General features: G+C 37.4%; 1 protein-coding gene and 1 long non-coding RNA gene across 2 annotated transcripts in view; one reads left to right on the top strand and one right to left on the bottom strand.

Moving 5' to 3' along the window:
- LOC6044970 (agrin) overlaps nucleotides 1-15,500 on the top strand; it is a 145,761-nt gene extending 130,261 nt beyond the window's left edge. Inside the window, exons 2-5 of the mRNA XM_038262795.1 lie at nucleotides 6,673-7,096; nucleotides 7,162-7,575; nucleotides 7,643-7,852; nucleotides 13,668-15,500. Of these exons, the coding sequence (XP_038118723.1) occupies nucleotides 6,673-7,096; nucleotides 7,162-7,575; nucleotides 7,643-7,852; nucleotides 13,668-14,211 (1,592 nt within the window). The 3' untranslated portion in view covers nucleotides 14,212-15,500. The remainder of the gene's footprint in view (nucleotides 1-6,672; nucleotides 7,097-7,161; nucleotides 7,576-7,642; nucleotides 7,853-13,667) is intronic.
- A 4,231-nt stretch (nucleotides 15,501-19,731) lies between these two features.
- On the bottom strand, nucleotides 19,732-20,291 carry LOC119768602. The gene is made up of 3 exons (XR_005278097.1): nucleotides 20,180-20,291; nucleotides 20,050-20,123; nucleotides 19,732-19,995 (listed from the first exon to the last, which is right to left on the bottom strand). It is a non-coding gene; the product is annotated as an uncharacterized LOC119768602 (long non-coding RNA).
- Nucleotides 20,292-20,308: the final 17 nt, after the last annotated feature.

Here is a 20,308-nt window from a genome sequence, read left to right as displayed (position 1 = left end):
GCCATATTTAAAAATTTAAATGGAAAAAGTGTTTAAAAATGCATTTTATAATAGTTCCAAAATTTAGGCGAAAAAAATATTTTTTTCGGTACTGTACATGTACAAATTTTTAAAATTCTTATAAACCAAACATTAAAAAAATTATTCTTAGCACAGGGGAATGCATTTTAAATTGATTTCAACTGATTGCAAACATTCCATTGAAATTTTAAAGTTTTTTGAAAAAAATATTTTGTTTACCCCCAAATGTTTCGGGTCGATTTTGAAAGGGGGGGGGGGGTACCAAAATGCTAGTCAGTGTGAGTTTATGATAAAAACTAACTTAATCGACCTATGTGGTTGGTGCCTTCCTCACTCTTTACAAACAGTGGGTGACATGATAGGACACACACATTTGAACACAAATTTCATCTATTTTTTTAGATCCGGAATAAAAAAAGTACACAAATATCACTGAAGAGGTCATAACTTGAGACAGGGTTGCCTGATCATCAATGTTTTAGACAAATTGGAAAGGTCTTTCAATTACCTAACCAACGATGGGTCGGTTGATAGAATCGGACATAGTTTACATACAATTAAGTTAGATCCGGATATTTGTGAAAACACATTTTTATACATAACTTTTGATTCTGAGTCGAAAGTTATACATGAAGGTGGGTCTACGACGTTTCAGAAAGAAGTTCATTTTCCTAGCAGGATTATAGCCTTACCTCAGGTGAGGAAGGCAAAATACTATGAATGAAGATAATTAGCAATTCCGTTATGATACTTCTTAGTAACTTCTTACTTTTCCTGTCATTCTCAACTTTTCATAACCAAAAATAACAGTAATGATCAGAACTTTTCATCATCTTTTTGTGTGCTGAAAAGTACAACTAAGCATGATTGTCGCATGAAATCTTAGACTCGTATTCAAATTTGAAAAAAATCTTTTTCAAATCTCACGGATTTATTTTTTTTTTTTTTTCAAAAGTATGCATTTGACACAGCTAGTTTAGAACCACCCTATATGCATTTGTATCCAGATGGGCATCTCAACACTTCAGGAGGTTGTCCAATTTTGGAAGCGCGGAACGTGCGGAGGGTATCTTTGCCGTCATCGTCCCGGTCCCAAACTTCAACTCCGACTCTAACTCCGTCGCCTCAGCAAACCCCAACGTAATCAATCTTCGCGACTTCTTCACGTGTCTGTACGCGGATATGTACGTGCGCCGTGTACATTATAGTACACTCACATGCGGTGTACTACTCCCTCTTCCCCTCCACCTTCTGAACACTGACCACGCGAAGTTCGCCACCATGACCGTGAGGAGTCGCCGGGTGAAATTGAAAATCGTAATTAGCATGATTGTCGTGTTTGATTTATATTTCAACCCGGCACCCGCGGACGATAGATACACCTTTTGGTTTCGTTTGCGTTTTCTTACCTGGCCCGTGTTGGCGGTCAATGCCCTCCACACCGCCGTGGACCCTTTCAACGGTCAACCCGTGCTGGGCGATTCTTGGAAAATCGCGTGGTGGCAGCACGTGGACCACGACCGACCAGCAAAAGGCAATAAAACAAATTCGCACTTTCTCCAATCGCTTTGCCGTTGCGTGTTTTGCAAAATATTTGTCCCAGAGTTATGGGTTACGACGGTCGAATCCCCATAATTAAGGTGAGGACGGTTTCGAATGGGACGGAAATGCAAATTGTGATGCTGACTCTATTATTGACTCAACAGTTGTGGCATTAAGTTATCACTGGCCGTTGCCGTCGTGCTCTGCTGGCACACTAACATTTTGGACTAATTAAACAATACAAAAAAAATACAAAAATACAAAAATACAAAAATACAAAAATACAAAAATACAAAAATACAAAAATACAAAAATACAAAAATACAAAAATACAAAAATACAAAAATACAAAAATACAACCCACATATCAAACCTCTCACCCCGCAGGGTTGACCCAATAAAAAAGTTAGCACTTCCTCATCACCGCGGAGGTGGCTTTTGACGGTGATCGCATAAATGGGCCAGCCTAGTTTCAGCAAATCCAATTACCAACCTCACCGCACAAGATCGTTTGAAGCCCTCAAGCGCTCTTGTCAACTGGCGCTACAGTTTAAGGTCAACCTAATGACATCTCCGCCACAGTTATAGAATTTTGTATTGGGGAATATTGGCGAAATGAAACTTTCTTTGTTTCGAATCGCAAGCCTCAGCTCTGAGGGTGACAGCTTTTGTGTGGGTTTAACTTGGAGCAGACAGCTTTCGGTTTAGTTTTTATTTCCCGAGCTTGGGCTTTCATCTTGAGTTTAACAATCCACCAGTAGAAACTGGTAAAGAACGCGTCAAAATCAGACCGTTCACAGTGAGGGACGTTTTTAAATTTAGATCGTTCGGAGAGGAAAATTAAATACAGAGCAGTTCGATTCTTTATTAACGGTTAAATTCTTGGAACAAAACTGACAACTTCCCACATGGATTCAAAACTGGTCGAAGAAATTGATGATTCAGTTTAATTTATAAAGTGGGTGTTACGATTAAAGCTTGCTGTTCAGGATTAACTTTGACGTCGGTCGACTCAAATGAGGCTGTTTCGCCAATTCTATCGATTCTTGTTTAACGGTAAACTAAACAAGTCTGGCAGATTGTGTACTGACAACATTACAACATAATATACAAGAAGATCCAAGTTATTAGCAATGCCATTCCGGGATCCGTGGTGTAGGGGTAAGCGTGGTTGCCTCTCTCCCAGTCAGCCTGGGTTCGATCCCAGAAGGTCCCGGTGGCATTGTTGATATATTATGAAAACTAAAAACCAGGATCAACTCGGCGCAAAACAAGATAACGAAACAAATTGAGATTATCCGAAGAGAGCATTTCCAGCCCAAAACAGAAATTTTTTAGGAACTTTTTTCTCGACTCTCCCCGATTTCAATGAAACTTTGTGGACATATATGGAGCCAGTTTCACTAAATAATGGCACGGGATTGAAACTCGTCTGAAAAACCTGTATCATTTTCTCAATCAAAACGGTGGCGCCGCGTGGTGGTAGCTGCCCTGTTTATTACACTGTGAAATTAGCCATGGCTAATCCAAGGAACCAAAAGGTGACAACAGAAATGTCCGCCCAAAAGGGGTGCTGCAAAAAACTTTTTATTAAAAAAAAATCCTAACAAATCAGCAACGCATTACAATTTTGATAGTCGAACTACACTTAAAAGATGGTTTTGTTATTTGTTTTTGCAAAACCGCATAGTTTTTGACAAAAGTGCCAAAAATATTCGTAACTACCTTTTGCCTCTTGGTGGCACTTTGTGTTAGTATGTGTGTGGTCGATATTTGCGGACGTGCACGCAGAACACAGAACAGTGAGAACTTGCGAAAATGCCTCACTTTCTTCTGATACAAGTCGCCATATTGAAATTGCTTGAAGATTCATACCCGTGATAATGGCTAGCGCTAATGATTTTTAAGGGCAACAAATTCGAAATTACGCGGCATGCCAATTACAAAACATTGAAATTTCACGGCAATTTCACGGTACTTTAAAAACTGCTCAAAATAAATGTAAAAAATGTATTCTTCTAACGATAGTTCTAACACAAAAGTGGCTTAAAAGTAAGCAGTAGTTCTAGATACAAAATAAAACACCCTGAAACAAATTATTCATTTGAAAAAACTAGTATTGAATCAATCTTGAGGAATTTTGCAGAATTTCCGTCAGTTGAATTCTAGAATTTTTAATTAGGTCTTACAAACAAATGTAAACAATGTTAACATTTGTTTATAGGACCAAATAAGAAAAAGTGAAGAATTTTTGCTTAAGCTGTTTAAATTTTATTTAAAATTTATAAAATTAATTTGCCTCTAAAACGAAGCACGTCTTGAACATCGTATGCATCAAAACTAGAGTTATTGAAATAAGTGCAATAATGATTTGATTGCTTTCCTTAATTTCAGCAATATTGAATTTATTGTATTTTAATAAAGTTCAGGCAAAACTTCATAAAAAGCTGTTTTTACATTTAAGGACAATTTCAAGAAAATTATGATACATTTTTTGAGTTTTATTTCAAAAAAGTGTTGATTAAAGTTCTTTTCAAATCATTTTGGAATTTGTGGAATAAAGAAACTATCTACATTTTGTTGAATATTCTAAAGAACAATATCTTCAAAAAAAGTTGTAGATCTGATATGAAATTCTTTTTTATTCGTTAACTGCTTTAAAATGCTTGATTAAAATCTATTAAAATGGCTGAATTAAAAAATATATATATATAGCTTAAATTCACTAGGTACCAAATTTATCAATTCAGCGGCTCCCGTGGAGTCGCGAAAAATCACTAGCCCTAATTATGCAATTTGAGAATGGCGTAAGTGTTTTAAATATGTTTGTAATTTAAATATTGAAATCTCGAAGCCGTTGCGTCGTATCGAAAAGTGGTCATAGACAAAGTTGTAGGAAATCTGATGGTCTTCCGAAAAAAATACACTAAAAAGATAAAACACGCTACTTTTATGAGATTTTTCGATTTTTATGTTTAAAAGTCAAATTTGAAGGTGAGCTAACGATTTTTTTTTCGTTAAAATTGTTTGTGAAAAAAGCCTAAGTTGTTACAAAAAGACTCACGAGAAATACAAATACGGAATACGGGAATAGATTTTCCAAACAATTTTACATAAAATCTCCATATTGACCATTGTCCTAAGTCCATTCCTTGTGAAGTTATAGCGCTTTTAAAAATAAAATGTTGAAAAAAAAGGTTTTTTGATGGTTTTTGACAATTTTTTTATAACAGCCTTGATTTTTCAGTCTCGTAAATATTTTTATCGGAAAGTTCTTCCAATTTCCCATAAGATTGTCTTTGATCACTTTAAAAAAATAACTCGTTTTTTTGTTTTGATGATTTAAGCCAAATTACTATCCAGGTCACTATCATCCACTGAACTATACTGAATAAAATATTCTGTTTTCAGTTATGAGTAAGGCTACCAACTGTACGGATTTTTTCCTTACCGTACGGATTTTCGACCTTCTCCGCGGATTTTTAACAGGCCGGAATTTTTGTACGGAATTTTTCGCATAATACGGATTTGTACGGAATTTTAACAACTTTTTAAAAATTTCATTGCTTTTTTAATTGGGCCAAAGCTTTCTCTAATTAGATATTTTTATTTAACTGTCAGTTTGATTTTAAAGGGATAACTTGCATAATCGTCTGCCTATGTGGATGAATCGGACCGCGCACTGGATTTACAATCCAGAGGTCGCCGGTTCGAATCCCGATACGAGCGCGTTCTAAATGTAAATATAGGTATTAGGAGACCGGGGAGACGGAGTCTTGTCGCAAAAAGAACGATACACGCCTGTGGATCCGTTGACGAAACCGTAAGGTTTAAGAGGGCCACATTATAAAGTGTTTCGTCGATTCCGTTTGCATAATTTTCCTGATTTTCCTCAGTTCAAAATTGATTGTTAATGATTGTTCTTTTCAAATACCTTAAAAAACATTTTTATTAAATAAAAGATCAAATGTTGGCTTGTGAAAACCTTTTGTAGTGCTTGTATTTATAGGACCTTTCCAATAAAAACTCTAGAAATGTTTTCGTGAAAATACGAACAACGATATTATTCGTAAAAGCAAACATGACATTTCGTAAACTTTTAAACGTTTAACAAAAATATTTTTAATTCCCAAATTCCAAACTTATCTAAATAATTCCTTGATAGTTTTTGTTATACCATGGTGTCATATCGGTAAAGTATACGGATTTTGGCTCAGCAAGAGTTGGTAGCCTTAGTTATGAGCAATATAATTAGCTTATATCTGTAAGCTCATACTTCCAATTGAAATGTGGCTTAAGACAATCTTATGGCAAATTGGAGGAGCTTTTCGGTAAAAATATTTACGACATTGAAAAATCAAGTCTGTCACATTTAAATTGCCAAAAACCACCAAAAATCCTATTTTTCAACATTTTTAGTTTTAGAAGCGCTGTAATTTTACAAGAATTTTACTTAGGACAGTGGCAATATGGAGATTTTTATGTAAAATTGTCTGGAAAATTGTTTCCCGTATTCCGTTTTTGATAATTTTGACGTTTAGAGCACAATTAAAAAAAAAACAATTTCGGTCAATGTTTTATTTTTAATTTTTTTAGTTCAGTTTTGCTCAATCCTGCATTTTTTGTAAGTCTTTTTGTAACAGGCTTAGGCTATTTTCATAAAAAAAATTAACAAAAAAAATCGTGGGCTCGCCTTTAAATTTGACTTTTAAACTTAAAAATCGAAAAATCTCATAAAAGTGGCGTGTTTTTTTTCTTTTAGTGTATTTTCTGGAAAGCCCGTAAAAATTCCTACAACTTTGTCTCTGACCACTTTTTGATGCGATGCAACGGCTTCGAGATACAACAATATTTAAATTACGAAATACAAAAATATTTAAAACACTTACGCCTTTCTTAAATGTCTTTATCGAGTGAAACTGGCTCCATATACACAAAAGTGGCTTACATAAGCGTAGGATTACGTGTCTACAAAGTTTTATTGAAATCGAAGATGGTCCGGTGTAAACGACTTTTAAAATTTTAATTTTAAAATTTCAATTCAGTCCAATTAACATAATTTAAAAAAGTCATCCTCACTTACACAAACCCTTTTCTTCTCCTTCGCAGAAGCTACCCCCATCGTCGCAGAGCCATCCACAGACGCCGCCAGCCGACAGAGCAAAGCCGTCTCCACACACTGCCCGCGGTCCTGTCCGCCGGGAACGACCCCGGCGGAGGCCGTCTGCGGCTCGGACGGCCTCATCTACGCCAACAGCTGCGAGATGAAGAAGAAAACGTGCACAAAAAATGCGCCCAACAGTGTAGTGGAAGACCGGGATGGGTGCGAGCGGGCCAAGGGTTCACAGTGTGGCCACCGGTGCCCCACGGACAAGGACTTGGTGTGCGGAACCGATGGGCGGACGTACCTTAACCGGTGCATGCTGCGGGTGCAGGCTTGCCGCGTTGGAACCGCTGCCGTTTCGTTAGCGCACGTTGGACCTTGCAGCAATGGATCCGTCATCCGCGAGAGCTGTCCGGTGGATTGCAACAGGCATTTAGCGCAGATTCCCGTGGGGAACCAACTTCTGACTAATTGGGTTTCCCCTTTTTTTGTAGTGCCCCCCAAGATGGTCCTGTTTGCGCCTCGGACGGCAACGTGTACAACTCGACCTGCCAGATGAAGCTGATCACCTGCGGCCAGGGAGTGGTCCGTACGAGCCGGAAGCACTGCCAAAGCACCCGCAACTGCCGTGAGTCCTGCTGGCGGGTGGCCCGTCCCACGTGCGGTTCCGACGGCCGGCTGTACGCCAGCGCCTGCAAGATGCGATCGTCCAACTGCGGCAAGCATGTGTTCGAGGTCCCGATCTCGTTCTGCATGTCCCAGGAACGTGCCGGTGGAAGCTCGCTGGCGGCGACCAACAAGATCGAAGACTGCCCGACGGAGTGTTCCCGCGAGGCCCAGCAGATGATCTGCGGCAGCGACGGTAACGTATACACCTCGATGTGCGAACTCAAGATGCTCAACTGTGGGTAAGTATTCAGCTAAGCTCAAGTCCCCGCGCAACAATTCCCCATAAAACGCTCCTTTAATTTACAGCCAGCGCAAAAAGATCCAGGTGGTGACGATCGACCGGTGCAAGCAGAAGATGAGCCGCTGCAAATCGATTCCGGCCTGCAAGCATCACAGCAAGAACGGCGGAAGCTCGTCGGCGTCGATCTTTGGACCCGTTGACCAGAAGGATCTGCTCTGCGGTACCGACTCGCGGACGTACAACAACGAGTGCGAACTGGCGCGAGCGACGTGCTTGTGAGTTTGAATATCATTTATTCGGTTTAGATTGAAGTCCAGAATTAGATCATGAGCCTTAAGATTGTCTTGCGTTGATTGTCATTCAATCAAAATATGTGTCAAAAGGTTTAAAAAAATATCTCGAGTTAGGTTACAAAAGATCCTAAGCGCCAGTTGTAGATGATGCCAATTTTCGATCGGTTCTTGGTCAATTTACTAACTATCAAACTCAAAAATGCTTTGAATAGTTCATCTGCAGGGTTCATCTTCTCGTTACTGAAAAAAACAATTAAAATTGTACTTTTTTCAAAGAAAAAACTAAAAAAGTATCGGAGATCGCATCGGCTAATACGAGGTATTGCAAACTAACCAGAGATACAGTCCAGACTCGATTATCTGAAGGCTTTGGAAAAATTTCACTACGGATAATCGAATCAGGAAATTGATGGAGGCCAAAATGGTGATGATGAAATATTGAAACAATTCTTTTTGCCTTCCTCACCTCACTGAGGCAAGGCTATAAAACCACTCGAAAAATGAACTTCTTAAATACACCTCCTAGATATACCTTCACGTATACCTATCGACTCAGAATCAAATTCTGAACAAATGTCTGTGGGGATGTGTGTAGACATGATTTTTTCCACTCGATTATCTCAGAACTGGCTGAACCGATTTTGGCCGGATCCGCCTTATTCTGTTCGTTTTGGGGTCCCCTAAGACCCTATTAAATTAAATTTTGTTTAGTAAAGTATTAAAAAGTTATGCCAAGAAAAACATTTTAGTAGATACAAAAAAGGGTGATTTTTTGCATAACCTCAAAAGGCCGGGTCTTTTTGTTTACGTGCGAGAGTCGCGCCAGATGCGAAACGCCCGGTTGCCACATTGCTTCAAATGAGAGTATGCATGTTTTCTGATAAAGTCTGTATCAGGTATATTTTTTTCATTAAATTATTTTCATTATTACTTTGTTAATGTGAGGAAGGCACCACCCACCTAATGGTGGATTAAGAAACGTTTTTTTTTATTATATTTGTAATCAATCATTAAAAATTTACTTAAATGGGATCGCAGAATTAAAACAAGGGTCCTGATTGCTCAAAATCAACCACTCCATTCGCGAGCACAAATAACAGGCGACGCGATAGTGCCCTGATGAATTCCTACTGTTTGTCACTTTGAAACCATTCGCTCCCGAACACTCTCTTTTCTACTCTCCTTCTCTCTCTGATTGGCTCAGTCTCCGAACGGCTCAGGCAGGCCGAACGTCGCCGATCACTCTGAACTGAAAACATTTTTTCTCTGATGCGCTGCGTTATACTCATTGATTTGGGTTGCCTAAAATCAATGTTATCAATTAAATTGTGCTTTTATTTTGATTTCATAACATTATAGACACCATTTAAAGAAACTTCCACCAAGAAAAAATCAAATTGATGGCAAACTGAGGGCGGGAAAACAAAAAGACTGCCGCGCTGGCATTTTGTGAGAGTGGCTCTTCGCTTAGCATGGTAGTGTGTGAGTGTCGTCGAGCGACGGAGTAGGCAAAAAATTTCACGATGTATTTGTTCGCTGAGTGAACAGTTCAGGCCACTCGCTGGCTGCTTGCGAGTATCATTCGCTCATGAATGCTAGCGGGTTAGAATAGGCGACGAATGGATAGGCGATGAGTGAGTGGTTTCTGTTCATTGAACCGAAAATCGGAAAAAAACGGAATCGACGTAACACCTTATAATGTGGCCCTCTTAAACCTTGCGGTTTCGTCAACGGATCCACAGGTGTGTATCGTTCTTTTGCGACAAGACTCCGCCTCCCGGGTCTCCTGAGTGTGAAGGTATGGCACGGGGAGAGGGCACCGAATACCTATATTTTACACTTAGATTTTTTTGCGTCCGCCTCGGGATTCGAACCAGCGACCTCTGGATTGTGAGTCCAGTGCGCGGTCCGATTGATCCACACAGGCAGACAAACCGAAAATCAGGACCCTTGAATTAAAATTTGATTTTAAAAGCAAGAAAATAAAAATACACGAACATTTTTTTTTGTTCGTGATTTGATTAACCATAGTCTAATACAAACCTTCGGATAATCGAACTTCGGTTAATCGAGGCTTCGGATAAACTAGTCTGGACTGTACGTATGAAAAAAAATTCTCTCATTAGATACCTCAATTTTATTTTATTTTTCTTGCTTAGACCGTTACAATTTTTTATTAAAGTTCTAACAAATTTTCAAATTTCAAGCATGATTTCCGCAATTTCAAAACAAAAATAGCAAATATATCCAAAATGCTGTCCATACAAAAATGGTACGAATTTTCTGATCAATTTGGTGTCTTCGGCAAAGATGTAGGTATTGATGAGGACTATTGAGAAAAAATAGGTACATGGAAAAAAAATAGCAGATTTTTTTCTCACCTTTTTTCACAAAAACTCAGTTTCCCAAAATATGTATTTTTGATTTTCGAGATTTTTTTATATGTTTTAGGGGATAAAACCCGCAACTTTTGAGCCATAGAGAAACATGGTCAAAACATCTGCCACAGAGCTATGATTTTTTGAAAAAAAATAGTGATTCTGGAAAATATCGAAATTTAATGCAAAAACCAATCTGACATAATTTTTTAATGTAAAATTGAATTTCCAATCGAAAAGTTTTTTTACATTTTTTTTATAAAGGGCTCTGAGACACAACCGCTAAAAGAAAAAGAAACACGAAGATTGAAGATTTCTAAGTCTCACCCAAACAACCCACCATTTTCTTATGTCGATATCTTCGCAACTAATGGTCCGATTTTCAATGTTTTAAACATTCGTGAAATTTTCCGATCTTTTCAAAAAAATACTTTGAAAAAAAAATAAATCAAACATTAAATATGTATTACGATTCAGATTTTTTATAGCGGCCGAAATGGCGATGCTAAAATACTGAAAAATGCATTTTTGAATTAACAAGCAATAAACCATTCAAATTTGGCTAAAATTGATTCGCAGAACTCAAATAATCGAAACTTCAGATAATCAAGGCTTTGGATAATCGAGTCTGGACTGTATATTGATGAAAGAGTTGCAATAATAATAATAATTGTCCTAATTTTTAAAAAAGTACTCCGTGAAGAATTTTGTCATAAATTTATAAGCATTTAAATTGAAAAATTAAAAAAAATACATGAATACTTTAATTTGTTGAAAATTCAATCAACTATATAACCTATAAAAAAAACACACAACTTTAAAATTCATTCCATATTTAAACGGTTCATCCAAAATACCAAAGTTTAAAAAAAACCGCGGCTTTTTCTTGTGAGCCATGGTTCATTCGCTCCTTGTATTGAGCCTGCTCACCTCTAGTTAGAACATTTCTCAAAACTACTAAATTTTTAGAATTTCGTTTGTTTTTGATGTCTAAAATAAACAAAATACCGTATTTTTCGAAACTACACTTATTTTCTAAATTGGTATCAAACAAATCGAAACTTGCAATCAAACAAACATTAAAATTTTGTAAGCTTAATATAATATTTTGCTTCAAACCCATACTTATTGCAAATTATAGAAATTTTTTTTTCAAAAATTCGGATATTTTGTACATTTTGCTTCCTTTGCGAATTTTTGAGAAGGAAAAAAAAGAGAAAAAAAACAAAATTTTATTTTTTTCGCAAAATACAGTATTTTGTGAAAATTTGAGTGTTTCAACAAAAAAAAAGTAATAAACTGAAAATTCATATCAAATTTTGCTTCGTTTGAGAACCATATTGCAAATAAAAAAATAAGTTAGGCCGTTGCAAATATTTTTCAAAGTATATGGCGCCCCCACCTCCCCCCACCCTTCAAAATTGATCTGAAAAATCAGGGGGCAAAAAAAAATTCCAAAAAATTTCAAAATTTCCGTTGGTCAGAGTCTGGGTGCTGAAAAGACAGAATGCGTAACGTGATTTCCGAATGATCCTCACTGCTCCTCACTAATACAACTGCACTACAGCTGTAAACATAAACAAAGCAGAAGGCTTTGTTCAAGCTCAAGCGTGACATATTTTTTGCTGCTGAAGTGACTCATTTTGAAACATGTTAGATCTGATGATATTAATGTTTTCGCTGAAAAAATAAGTTCTTTGCGCTTTTTTTATTCGTAGACTAGACGATGGGCGGCCAAAATAGTCCTTCTTTGTTTTCAACCTGACGAAAAATTGCGTCAGAAGTGGGAGGAATTTTGTGAATCAGAAGAGCAACCGAATGGAAGTTACGAGATTATGTATCTATGAAGCGCAGTGATAATACAGGTTTAAGATTGCCATTAGTTACTGATAATTCGTCGTAAAACATTCGTAAACATAGGTTATGCGTGAGACATAGCGCGAATTATGCCAATCTCGATTTTAACCTTTTCTTGAGATGAGATTGAGATGAGACCTTTTTATTCCTGACAAAATAAATTATAGATCGATTACAATACTTGCCACTTTTTGACATCATTTTTCAAAAGTAAATTGGTTCCGCTTTGACAGTTCTAAATTGAGGCTGCTTTGCGGACCACTATTCTGCACCCAGGTCAGAGTCGAGGGACATAAACTTCAAAAAATTTCGAAAAAGATGCGATAATTTGTGAAATATTCATTATTTTTAACAAAAATCTAAAAATGTAAATCATATCCTAAAAGAAAATAAAAAAATCAAAATAATAAATGAAATACTAAGCCATAGTCTTAAAATTTGAATGCAAAGCGTGTTTTGAAATGCCATCAACACTAGTTCAGATGTTTTGCAATCATTAGTTTTCAAAAAAATGCAACATTTGACGAAAATAAAAATTTTAGCAGTGCATTTTCAAAAGATTTCTAAATCAACCCAAACGTGATAGAAATAATTCCAAATGCAGGGTAATGCATTCTAAATCGATTGCAGCTGATTGCACTTTAATTTCCTTTGAAAAAATAAAATTCTATTGAAATTTTGATGATTTTTGAAAAAAAAATTGCCTTCTGATATTTCGGGCCAATTTTGAAGGGTTGTGCCGACAAAAACTTTAAATTTAAATTTTGTACTAGTCTAATGCATGATCAAAGTGCTGATAGACCAAAAGAAATGTTGACCGAAAAAAGGCATATTACTCCTCTACAATGATTAATGCCTAACAAATCAATTGGGTCCTAAAATGAAGCATAGATTGCTGATATTATTGTTTACAGCGATAAAGCTTATTTTTCTGAGTACAATGACCCTTTGTACGACCACAATGAGTTTAAAATGGATTTTTAAATCAATTTTGAAAAATTAACCTCGCGGTCCTTCTTGACAGAAAAGCTCCTTCTTGACAGCTCGTTCCAAGGGGACCATAGTTGATCCATCGAAAAAATGTTGTCTTGTCAAAAAAAATTTTTGCTTTAAAATTAAAAATAGTGATCAGAAATGGTTTTTAATCGTGTTTTTTACCGTTGTACATAAAAATTGAAATAGGGCTTTAGTACCCAATTGTAAAAGCTTCCACTTTGTATTGTGATTTCACCTGAGTGCAAGCAAAAAAACTTTGTAGATGGTTATGTAATAAACGTGACCAGAATGACAAAGAACGATTACAATTTTTGTTGCAATTTTTTTAGCATATTGATAACTACGATTACGATTTTTGTTACAAAACTTTTTGTATATTGAAAACTACGGAAACCAACAATCTAATCTATCTAATGGGAAGCGAATCGGGAATTATAATCTGTACATTTTCACTATCACAACCTTGAGTTGAATAAGAAATTTAAAAGTATCCATTTCGAAAAACAAAATCTGCACTGTTGAATAAGCTTCACCTCAGAAAAAAATAAACATCCTTTCAATTCCAGACGCGGCGTCCAGCTGGCCCACATCGGTGCCTGCACCGTCCTGAAGACCAAGGCCGACAGCAACGACTGCTCGTACTGCGCCCCGGAGGAGGAAACCCTGACCCCGATCTGCGGCTCCGACGGCAACACGTACCGATCGCGCTGCGACCTGAAGCAGAAGACGTGCGGCCTCCGAGTGGTGCCCGTTTCGCTGAAGAACTGCGCCACGACGGCCCTGTGCGAGGCCAACTGTGACGCCCTGCCGACCGGCTATATCTGCGGCTCGGACAACAAGCTCTACCCCAACGAGTGCTACATGCGCAAGGAGAACTGCGGCAAGCACATGTTCGTGGTGCCGATCAAGCGCTGCCTGTCGGCGTTCACCTTCAAAGGCTGCTCCCGAATCTGCCCGCAGGAGTTCGAACCGGTGTGCGGAACCGACGGCAAGACCTACTCGAACGAGTGCTTCCTCAGCATCGAAAACTGCCGGTCACGATCGATCCAGAAGAAACACATCGGCCCGTGCGGACGACCCGAGGAACCGTCGCACAACTATTTGTACTAAGAAGCCAACACCACAAAACTGCCACACAGTCACTAAGGCTAAACCCTTTTCCACAACCCTGAAAACCCAGTGAGTCCGTTCCATAACCTCTAAAACCTAGGGAAGAAAAAGAGAGAAAAACACTCATTGCCACAAGCTGTCCTTATCTTTACTTTCTAGCTGTTAAGGCTGTTTAGATGTTAGAGTCGTAATTTAACAAAAAAAAGAACTAGTTATTCAGAATAACCAGTGCGCGAGAAGTACTAGAGCAACGTTTAGTACCGCGGAGGCGTCAATACAAGTATACATTAGTGTTCTAAAATCAACCCCAACCAACCAACGTTCGGCCAACAAAAGTATTTCGAAAACGAAGAAGAACTGAGAAAATGAAGACTTGAAAAACAAATAACACACCCCCCCTTTTTCGACACTCTTCCTCTCTTCGGGTAAAATTTACACTTTACACTAAAACCCCGGTTTACGCTCAGGCGTTACGCTTTGTATTTCGTCGATTTCTCCGGAACGACGCAATATTTTTGCAATCTTTTTTAAGCGATTTATAGGTCTTGTGCAGATCTACAAATTGCTTTCAAAAGAATGTAAAAACATTACACTGTTTTCGAGAAATCAACCAAACAAAAAGCGTAACGCCTGCGCGTAAACGGGGGTTTTAGTGTACACTCATCGAAAGTCTAATTATTTTACTGTTCTATGTCGTGCTCGGAGAAAATGTTGTACGCAGTGTTCTATTTTAGCAGATACGTTTAAAAAAAGACATAATATTAGTTCAAATTGCGCTAAGTTTTAGCTGTTAGTTGACGCACGTGTAAAAAAAATAGTGAAACGAGTTTTTTTTTTTATTATTATTTCATAATAATTATTTTTATTAGTCAAACGGAACATAACGATGAGCAGTGATCCTTTCGTGAATCATGTGTAATTTATTGAAAGCAAAAAAAATCATTCGAAAAAAACGTAATTTATTGAAAACAAAACAAAAACATTTTAGTTTGTAAGTTCACTCCCACACACAACACACACATATCGCGCTGCAGCAGTGTAGTATTATTTTTGTCTGTTTACTGAAAACAAAAATACCGCGTTTAGTTAAACGGTTGATGCGCGCGAGAAGAGATAGTTGTACGCTATAACTATTGTAGGAGAGATTTTGTTTTTTTAGAATCGAGTGATCGGAACCAGTGACGTGACGAAGAGAAGAAAATTGAAGCAAGTTGCCGCGGGAGTTTGCTTTTCGATGTAGGATTATGAATTTTTGCTAAAAATTACAAATAAACGAAAAATTTAAACAAGTGGTGATGCTTTTTATTTGATTTGTGAATAAATCCCTTTAAACGTTTTGAACTATGAATTATTAAAATAATCGGTTGATTCAAACTAGCAAAATGACGATTTAGAAAAAAGGATTTTCTCAAATAGATGTTGTTGACGATGGGGGAGGGTTGGATTTGCCGTCTTTTCAGCGAAATAGAAACACCGTTCATCTTGGTGATCTTATTGCTAAAAGCTGTTTATTAAACATTAGTATTTCAATTAAATTATATTAAATATATGCTTAACAACTCACATAATTGGTTTCCTAACCCAACTTTTCCCAACAAATTAATACAAACCGCTAACAATCAGGACATCTTCAATGTGCACTTTTTCTATCTACCGCGAACAATTTGACACAAAAATCTTCCTTCTCTTGGTTCTGACGTAACCATCGAAATATAGACCGTTGCCCGACGATGCCTACCCCGGTGCCCAGATCCTATAATTCTCAGGTACCTCGCCCATTTCCGCGGCAACAGATGTTTTTTTACCGAATTCGATCTTTGAAAATCGGTAAAGTTCAGATCGTTGAATCCTCTGTTACAATGAACTGAATTTCACAGAACATCAAAAGAGCTTAGCTCACTGGGATTTGCCAACCTTCAAACCTGCTTGTTAGAAGAACAATGGAAAACTCTTAAATCTAGAGTTTTTTTATAGGTCCTATAAACACATAAAAGACAATAGCTTATAGGACCTTTAAAAAAAACTCAAGAAATGAAAAAAACAATTTTCCAAAATCCATATCTTTCGAAAAAAAATATAAATATTTAAATAACAAGCCATAGTTTCAGCATTTGCATGAAAAAAGTGTTTTAAAATGCAATTTACAATAGTTCAGTTCTGGAGTTTTTTTTTTTTTAACGGTCCACCCGCATAATCAAATACCAAAGGTGAAACTGTCGAAATCATAAGAAAATTATTGGTATGGTTACCATTTGTGATATTGTTGATATAATGTCACGACCATATAACAAAATTAAAATGGTACTATTTCCCGAATTGTTACACTTATCTTGACATATTCGAATGGTTGATTTTTTTTCCTACAATTTAATGAACGGTATCTATTCGTCATACGATTAGGATGGTTCGAAACAGCTATTGTTAGAACATAATAGTACTGTAGCCGGTATGATAAAAGTTATGATACTCGGTATGATTTAGTCAAAGAAACCTAAGCGGAAAATTTCCTAAATTTCCTAAGTCCTAATAATTGAAACAATTGCACAACAATCAATGGTACGATATAATTATTCCTCATATGTTTGGTATTATTTCAAACAGTTTTTGTATGATTGAGCCAAAAATGAATTTTAGCGAAAATTTTCTTAAGTCCCGATGATTCAAACAATTATTCAACAATTCATGGAGAAATATAACTTTTCGCCATATGGTAAGGATTTTTCGGAACAGCTATTGTTAAAACATAAGGGTACCATAGCCGACGTAGTATTTCCAACTTGAAGCTCAGCGAAAAACTCTTAAGTCCCAATAATCCAAACAATTGTACAACAATTCATGGAACGATATAACTGTTCGCCAAACGCTTAGGATTATTTGAAACAGGTATGGTATGATTGAGCCAATTGAACTATAGCAAAAAAAAATCCTAAGTCCGAATAATTCAAATAATACTTTAACAATTCATGGAACGATATACCTGAATTCAGCGAAAATTTTCCTAAGTCCCAACAATTCAAACCATTGTTCAACAATTCATGGAACGATATACCTGTATTCAGCGAAAATTTTCCTAAGTCCCAACAATTCAAACCATTGTTCAACAATTCATGGAACGATATACCTTTTTGCCATATAGTTTGTATGTAAAGCTAATTTATTTTCGTGATAATTTTTATAAGTCCAAATAATTTAATCAATTGATTGACCATTATCAGAACGATAACTGTTCGCCATGTGATTGGTCTATAATTTATTTGTATGGTTCTACCACAGACAAACAGACGGGACACTCGAGTTCGGAACCATCGTCCTTCAATAACCGAGCCATAACGGTTATTTCAAATGCAATTCAGCTTCGGCATCCACTCACCCGGCGCTGATGGCGCTGCTGTCGTGACAGCTCGCCCGTCTTTCCTCAGTGTGTAATGCGAGGTGTAATGTGTTTTTGTTGTTGTGAAGTTGAGCGTGAGCACGTGGCAGCAAAATTTTAATGAAAACAAAAAAAATATGATAGAATTCAGGAATTCTAACGGTGATCCACAATCCAGGCTTTGCGGGACAAGATTGGGGCAGTTTCGACCAGGGTCAGATGAGCGGCTGACTAGCGAAGACATACCCTTTGCCCCACTATTAACCCGATAGGCCTGCCTCTGCCGAGACTGCTGATGAGGCGTCCGCTACTACGGAGGAAGCCAGATTGTGTGGTGAAGTCATCTCCTTCCAAGCAACCTTGGAGCAATTGCTGCTTAGATTGCTGCTGCTGGTCGTCATTTTGGCGATTGCGTCGATCGTGAGCGCCACTCAATCTTCATCCACAGTTGTTCTGTTTCAACTTAACTATTCCGTGGACACGTTTCCCGCGGATGTTTCGAAACGCCCATCGTTGGGATAAATTCCGGTAGATTTGAATTGATTTTTTTTTCTGTTTCGGCGGCCACTACTGGTGTTTTCGTGACTTATATCTTGTATCTTGTTGATCAGGTGTAATGGTTCGAGGTTTCGGGAGAGAAGTAATGTTGGCCAGTTTTTGGGAGCAACGGGGAGGACCAGTGGTTTGGTCTCTGTCGTTGCGGTTGTGATGCGTCGTTGCTGATGCTGCCGCATGGTTTGGCCGTCATCTTCGGCCGTCGGTGTTAATGTTTATTTTTATTTCATCGAGTACTGACGATAAACAACAACAACATTATTTAAATCAGCTGTTGATGTTTACAATCGTTAAGGCTTGATTGTCTCACGCATACACTGACATGACACATGACATTAATGGGTTTGTATTGGTATGTTTGGGCTGCGCTTCGGCATAAGCTCACCAGGCAGCGCTGGCGTCGCCGTGATTTGGTGGTTTGATGAAGGACGATGATTTTCAAAAATTATTTGTATGGAGAGTCACGTCTGTTTGTCTGTGGTTCTACCATACATGTTACGATATATTTATGATAAATTTTGAGGCCACATTTCATAATAAAATGCATTTTAAACCGCCAAACGTAATGTAACTGAGATAGCTCAATTAGATAAGGCGGCAGCACAACGGAAGAATCAACAGGAGACATCATCATCAAGCGGTAACAAATCCCGGACATTACAAAAAAAAAACGCTAACCATTTATAATCATATACTTACCATTCCCGTTAAATCCATAGTTCCCAGAACATTTGTAGAGTTTATTTTTTGGCTCCTCCCTTTTCAAATGGTGTCGGTAAGTGTCGGTAAAGCAGTTTACCATTTAAAATCATATTTTATTAATTTGTGGTACGGTTCACATAAAATAAAAATTGAACAGTTTGGGGTACGGTATGACTATGATCCACGAAAAAATCCCTTGTAAAAATGTATTGTAACATAACCTAACGACCTATTTAATAAATTGTAAGATTGTTTGGGGAATGGAAAATGTACGGTTGCACCCTATTTGGTGTATTATCAAGATCATTTAGGAAAAATCATTCGACAAATGGTGACTGTATGGTTGTTGACTATGCGGGATTCCAATAAAAATAATTCTAGACATAGGCCGTCAAAATGGAATTTTAAGTTTTCATGAAACGATTAAACTATTTAAATTAAAAAATAATTCATCATAAATAATTTTCAATTTAAAAGTTCCATGTGTTTAAGAACACTGATCAATATAGGTTTTTATTTAAATTTTAAGCAAAGTTTATTTAAGTCTTTCTTCTGCCATATTTTATCGTGCACAGATGCGCATTCTCTCCACACGCGTAGAGAATAAAGCTTTTCTTTAAAAGCTCGGAGCACCATCTCGTGAATGGCACCTTTAAGCATACGGATGAGCTTTCATGCATGCAACATTTCAAAGAGCTTCACCCTTAATTGAAAACCACAACTTGATTGCTCGGCTACTTTTCGTTACTTTTATCAGCTTGACAATGTCATGATGATTAGTGCAGAAGTTTGTGAGTTCAACCTAGCTTGGACATCGATTCCCTATCACGGACGTGATAGTCAGATTACTGAAAACGTTTTCATCTACAGATTATTAGATGTGTTCGTTCTAGTTGCTCTGTTGTACAATAATTTAATAAACCATTTCATAACTCAACATCACTCAAATCAGTTTGACATATCTCTCATCAATTATGATATTCCTCTGAATCCTCCAAATCAACAAATAATCTAAGCTTAATCGATTATTAAGTGGCTTAGTGCTGAGAACACTCAGCTAACAATTTACGTAGTTGGCTCAACACGACTCTCGATATACTTGATGCAAATTGGGATTTCCATGGATTGTTGAGAACTTCGACTATACCTGAAACTGCCTGAAATGGTACTAGTGGTTGTGATGTTGTGGTACAAATGATGCATCAAACTACCTTCTGCGATAAGTGACGACCAATCCAGATCTAATCCGATTGCTCAACCATTCCAATCGCGTGAGTATTTTCTTCTGAAAGAATTAATACTAAAATTTCTTCAATTTAACAGCTGATTTGATTAACTCACCTCCAACCTGAATCCCTCGTCGCTTCATTTGACAGCTGCTTCCCAATACCAACCTGACATGTTGAAATCTCTCCACACCAACTCTCCACATCTCACCAACACCAACGCACAACCACCACTGAGGGGCTC

The sequence above is a fragment of the Culex quinquefasciatus genome, chromosome 3, assembly GCF_015732765.1.
Source record: "Culex quinquefasciatus strain JHB chromosome 3, VPISU_Cqui_1.0_pri_paternal, whole genome shotgun sequence".
Taxonomy (NCBI): Eukaryota; Metazoa; Arthropoda; class Insecta; order Diptera; family Culicidae; genus Culex; species Culex quinquefasciatus.
The sequence above is the reverse complement of the archived record's forward strand: the minus strand, read 5'-3'. Positions and strand labels throughout refer to the sequence as shown.